Raw genomic sequence first — 6388 nt, 5'->3', positions numbered from 1 at the left:
GTCAATGACATGAGACAAAGTATATGTGAACTGCTGTATGAAAAGTGAATGTACTCTGTAAATCTTCACCCAAATCCTAATAAAAAAAAAAAAAAGAAAGAAAGAATTCAATTGAGAAAATTCTATCCAATAACTTAACTCCTACTAAGGATCAGGGAAAGAAGAGCAATTTTGTCCAGAGCAAAAGTTGAAAACTACATCTTTTTTTTTTTTTTTTGTAATTGTGATTTGGGTGAAAGTTTACAAAGCAAATTCACTTTCCATACAGCAGTTCACATACACTTTGTCTCATGACATTGACTGTAATCTCCCACGATGCAACAGCTCCCCTCTCACTTCTGCCCATATTTACCTCTTCCCTGTGTTCTTCCCTCCCATGCACTCCTGACCCTGAGCTGTCTTCCTGTGCATACACAGCCCTTCTATTCTCCTATAATTGATCTCTCCAAGAAGCGTATTTACCTAATGTACATTTGAAAACTACATCTTATATTAAGCATTCCCAATTGAGACAGTATAAATAAAGGTCTCTGATAAATTGTAAACACATTATAAAGTCAGGACCACTCCAACTAAACACAAGAGCTATTTAAGATCAGCCCTTTGATTTGTCAAGGATGGAATTTCCGAGCAGATGTCAGACCTAGAGTCCATTCATACCAACAACCTTACTTCTGTTCATTAATCTATTAAAGCAGAAAGGACATAACACAAAAGGGCCTCATACCCCCATGTTCCAATATATTAGAGAATATGGACTTCACAAAGCAAATAGGGGGTTGGCACGTTACATCAGAAAGTATTAGAAAGAACCTGTTCTGATTCTGCAGTCCCAGTACTCTGAAGATGATGCCAGCCTGTGTGGCTACATGAGCATTTGCCCCTGAAAGTTCCTGAAGATGTAGACGGGAACTTTGGTCTACCAGGCTATTGGAATCCTCTGTAAGCAACATCACTTTGCTATGCTGATTAATGTTTTTCATTGAGCTTACTTTTACTTACCCCTTTAACCTTAAGAAGATGTTTCTTGTCAAGAAAGATAATATGCTGTAGTGTACGAAATAAAATAACAGGAGGTAAGAGATCTAGGGTTGGATTGCCTCTCTGTTACTTTATCTGGGATGAGCCTCTCAATATCACGGACCTCAGTTTGTTCCGCTGAAAATATAGGCATTTAGAATGGACAGTTTCTAAAGTCTTGCACGGTCTAACAGTCTTAGCCAAATTGACATATGTGACACCTGAAAAACAATACTTAAAGAAACTGATCATTCACTATCCATATGGTCTTTGATGAGTCATTCTTTACTTAGAAAATTCCCCAAAATGTCTTTAAGTAGTGGGAATCCCTATTGGAGTTAAAATACTATCCCCATCATAAATCTTCAGCTCTTTTTTAAAAAAGTAATAATTAGCTTATAATACTAATCATTAATTTATGGTTACTTAATAGTTACTATATTAGCTTAATAAATAGCTTATGATTAGTTTCTAAATTCAGGAAAGTGGTAACTCTTCTCTAGATTGTGACACTCACGAACAATACTCTAGCAATTTTGCCAGTGTATATTATGTTGGCAAAAGTTATTAGTACTGGATCCTGATTCAGATATAGTGCCAAAGGACAGCAGATTCCAGGGAAATCATTTGTTTGGAAAGAAAATGAATCATGACTTCACCTGACACGTGCTTTCTTAATCTCCAATGCACTCTTGCTCCAGGGTTCTGAAATCACGACTAACACGGACAGCAATCATCTTTTCCCCTTCTCCTTACTACCATCTCCAGGGATTCCATGGATCAATTGTATTGTTCAAAGCATTTCAGTAAATACTAGTGCAAGCTATTTTTCCCAAAAAATTTATCCCATTGAAAGGTTTTCTTCCCATCTACCCAAGAATGTATGTGCTCCAGATGTCTTTTAACTCTACAATGGTAGGATGTGTTGCAAAAGATCCCAGATTGCCTTCATGGTTCTGAGTTATCTCAGTAAGAAGGCACTCTACAAAGGCTGACCACCAGCCTCCACTTTACCAGTGTGGACAAATCAATTTGCTTTCTGTCACTCTTGACTGCTGATTAAGATAGGAATGATGAAGGCAAAATAACAGACAGGGGCCTTGTTGACACTTAGAAATTCCTTGTGTGTGTGTGTGTGTGTGTGTTTAGCATGATATTTCTCCTAGTATTAGCAGCTCAGTGCATAACTTCTAACAAATGCGCATTAAAATGTAACATAATTTCTACTATGTGTTTATGGAAGATGAAGACAGGGATGTTGGTCAGTTTTTCCCTTGGTTTTCTCAACACCTGGGATGATTTACAGTACAGTTTTGCTATCTTGTTGCAGGTTCAGAAAATGGTCTTGCACAGAAGCAGCGAACACCTCGCCGACGATGTCAACAGCCCAAAATGTTGAGTAGCCCTGAGGACACCATGTACTATAACCAGTTAAATGTGAGTTCAAAGTGGCCTTCAAGCTGTTTCACTGGCTTTGTTTCCAGTTAATAATTCTGTTATTAATACCTGTTCCAGCCCCTCCAGCCCCACCCCCACTCTCTTATGCTCTCGTCTTGAACATGTGCTTAGGCTCTTTATCTGTTGCTTTCATGTCAGGATGTCTGCCTTCACGGTGAATAATTGATGTGGTTTATCAAAGACGAGCAAGATGCATGCTTCATCAGGCTCACTTGAGCCCTTTGATCAAAAAAATTATGCTGTGACTTCTGATATTATCAGCATCTGCTTGCATTCAACACAAAATCACTTTGAATTAAAAATTAACGACTTGCTGCTTTGCTTTGACTGTGTGTTCTTGGCCCTCTCCACAGGGAACTCTAGAATATCAAGGGAGCAAGAGGAAGCCAAGAAAACTTGGGTAAGTATCTGTCTTCTTAGTTCTAAGCAACTGTAAACAGAAAGGGTCCTTTGTGATATTACAGAAAATGCAAAACTTTCCAGAGAGACTTCTAAAAATATGCAATCAGGATATCACCACTATTATAGACATGCAAACTACTCTTCACAGTAGCTAGTATATGAAATTTGAATCGACTCTGTCCAAAAAGGCTGAAATGGTCACCTAAGGGCAAACATTATGTCTTCTAATTATTCCAGACAATTGGACTTTCCTTATAATTAGAGACAAGTCACAGGTTGTATGAAACTACCCTTCCACAAATAAGAACACTCCACGAAGTGTCAATAGCCCACTTCCCCCACATTGTCCTATTCCTGGGCCTTACATACACACAAAGAAAAACTTTCCCTGGGGTAAGACAGAGGAGAGTAAGGAGTCTGTGGTCCATTTGATTGTTGGCATCTTGGTTTAGACTAGTAATGAAATAGATCATTGATGCTCTCATGAGACCTTGGGAAGGTCATGAGGATTACTTTGTCATCTAAAGGGAACCAGACGGAGACAGACAATTTGTTTCACACAAATCAGGTTGCAATATGATCACAACTGCCAAAACCACCAAGTTGGGGCCATTTCAGTGTGTGATCCAGTGGTGAAAGACTTTGTGGATCAGACTCCAGTTCCTGTGTATTGGGAGACCCTGACCTACCCTAAGCCGTCCTTCCTCTCCAGAGTTGGGACGCAGCCATGTTCCAACCACTGAAGCAGCTTTAGTCACTGCAGTGGTAACTCTGACGTTTGTTTTCTTTCTCTACTGAAAACATTCTTTTTTGTTGTTGTTGCAGCCAAATCAAAGTGCTTGATGGAGAAGATGAATACTACAAATCTCTGTCACCTGTAGACTCTATCCCTGAGGAAGAGAGCTCAGCCTACCCTTTCTTTTTCTCCTCATCCGTAAAAGGAGAATCTTTTGCTCAGCACTGAGCAGTACTTCTTGCCCCCGAATCTGTCCAGGGTAGGAACAATCATAGTAATTGACTGATTGTCCTTTAATGAGAAACTCCTGAAATAGGATTAGAGCTTCCCTCACTGTCAGCCTCTTTCGACTCACTGTGCCTGAGCCTTACCAAGCAAGCTGCAGATTCCTAATCGTTTCCTGACACCTCCATCACATGCTCACATCTGCTGTACAGCCTGGGCTGGGCTCGTCCTCCTTTTCTCATCTCACGGGTCCTTGTGGAACATTAAGCACACCTCTACTTCAGTAATAACTGTCATTCATGTTCCCAACATCTAAGAGATTAACAAGCCTACCATAGGCCAATTATGAACATTGATAATATTTCTTTTTCCTACCAAGTCAGCTTTCAGTTTATGTAGAACATGCCCTAGTGGGAATCCAGAAGTTCATTTCCTCCTCTTCTCTTCACCACTCTGTGATGGTCTTTTCTAACTCTCCCACCTTCCCCAGGGTCAGGTCTCTATTCCCAGGTTCCCCATCCTAGAGGAGTTGCCCCCAAAGTCTTTTAAACCAGTAACAATTGAGTCAACTCCCACTCATGGCAACCCATGTCTCTCAGAGTAAAACTGTGCCCCACAGGATTTTCAGTGGCTGATTTTTCAGAAGTAGACCACCAAGCATTTCTTCTGAGGTGCCTCTGGGTAGACTCAAACCGCCAACCTTGCTGCAACTGAGCACATTAACGTTTGCACCACCCAGAGCAATAGCATCACTATGGCTGTCACCCAGTGTAGTAACTCCCTGGTGCCACCCCACCTCCCATACCAGACCAAATAGAATCCTGAATAATGTTTATTATCAATTTTAATCATAGAATAATATGTAATAACTGTAGTTATAAATTACTTAAATGTGATATTTTTTAAATTATATGAATACTAACACAAAATTATTTTGTAAAATCTTTCTATATTTGAATTACAACATTATTGGTTACAAGATTATCAATAACTGAGCAGAAGCCTTTTTGGATTTTTCTCCTTTTCCTTTAATTAGGAGCTCTAGTAGCACCGTGGGAGCTCTGGTAGCATAGTGGCTAAGGCACTTGACTGCTAACCAGAAGGCTGGCGGTTCAAACGCACCAGCCACTCCGGAAGATGGGGCAATCTACTTCCGTAGTGATACTGCCTTGGAAACCCAAGGAGGGGTCGCTATGAGTCGGGTCTGACTCGATGGCACACAACAGCAACAACAACAACAAAGTAGCACCGTGGTTAAGGCATTGGGCCGCCAACCCACCAGCTGCTCTGTGGGAGAAAGATGAGGCACTCTGCTTCCATAAAGCTTTACAGACTTGGAAACCCTATGGGGCAGTTCTACTCTGTCTAATAGGGTCACTATGAGTCAGAATTAACTCAATGCAGAGGTTTTGGTTTTCCTTTCACTGCCAGTTCATTCTCAAAAAAGTTATTGACATAGGTTCACAATTCTAATTAACACAATATTGTAGCAAAAACACCAGAAATTTTGACAAAACCTACACGTATAAAAACAATAGCACATGCTTGTAGCATGCAAAGATGAAACCATGTGATTTGAAACATCACTGTAATTGGATAATGATGACAGCTCTGATCAGAGCATATTAAAACCAAACCCACTGCCATCAAGTTGATTTTGACTCATAGCAACCCCCATTGGGTTTCTGAGACGGTAAATCTTTACAGAAGTAGATTGCCCAGTCTTGCTTCCACAGAGTGGCTGGTCGGTTTGAACCACCAATCTTCTGGTTAGCAGTCAAATGCCTTAGTCTCTGTGTTTCCAGAGCTCCTTGACTGGAGCATATTAGAATGTTCAAAAAATAAATTAGCTTAAAATTCTAGACTTGTAGGTATATTGATACATGTAATCTGGGCTTATGAAAAATGCTTTTGTTGTTATAATGAATTATAGGGATATTTTTATAAATACAGTAAGTTTCTCCTGAAACTGTCTATAAAAAAGTTTTATACACAGTTATTTTGGTGTCATCCCCCTCTGACAGTGTCACCCAGTGCAGTCTGCACCCCCACCCACCTCTATCCCATAAGCCCCTTAGTGATATCACTGACCAAGGGATTCCTAGGGAGGTCTGGTAGCGTGGTGCCTAAGGTACTTGACTGCTAACCAGAAGTCTGGTGGTTCAAACCCACCAGCCATTCCTTGGAAGGAAGATGGGGCAATCTACTTCCCTAGTGATACTGCCTCGGAAACCCAAGAAGGGGTCGCTATGAGTCGGGTCTGACTCAACGACACATAACAACAACAACAAGGTCTCTTAAAAAAAAAAAAAAAAAAAAAAACCACTGCCATTGAGTTGATTCCAACATACAACAACCCTACAGGACAACCTCCATAGGGTTTCCAAGGCTGGAAACCTTTATAATAGCAGACTGCCTCATCTTTCTCCTGCAGAGTGGCTAGTGGGTTCAAACCACCGACCTTCTGGTTAGCAGCCAAATACTTTAAACACTGTGTCACCAGTCCTTACCAAAAAACCAAGCTCACTGCTGTGGAGTCAGATCTGA

The 6388-nt window shown here is 40.6% G+C and overlaps 1 protein-coding gene across 1 annotated transcript in view; it reads left to right on the top strand.

The window, feature by feature from the left end:
• MYO3B (myosin IIIB) overlaps positions 1–3844 on the top strand; it is a 517685-nt gene extending 513841 nt beyond the window's left edge. Inside the window, exons 33-35 of the mRNA XM_007944671.2 lie at positions 2351–2457; positions 2832–2878; positions 3706–3844. Of these exons, the coding sequence (XP_007942862.2) occupies positions 2351–2457; positions 2832–2878; positions 3706–3844 (293 nt within the window). The remainder of the gene's footprint in view (positions 1–2350; positions 2458–2831; positions 2879–3705) is intronic.
• Positions 3845–6388: the final 2544 nt, after the last annotated feature.

This window comes from Orycteropus afer, unplaced genomic scaffold, assembly GCF_000298275.1.
Source record: "Orycteropus afer afer isolate SDZICR_OR568_19922 unplaced genomic scaffold, OryAfe1.0 scaffold00001, whole genome shotgun sequence".
NCBI lineage: Eukaryota > Metazoa > Chordata > Mammalia > Tubulidentata > Orycteropodidae > Orycteropus > Orycteropus afer.
The sequence above is the reverse complement of the archived record's forward strand: the minus strand, read 5'-3'. Positions and strand labels throughout refer to the sequence as shown.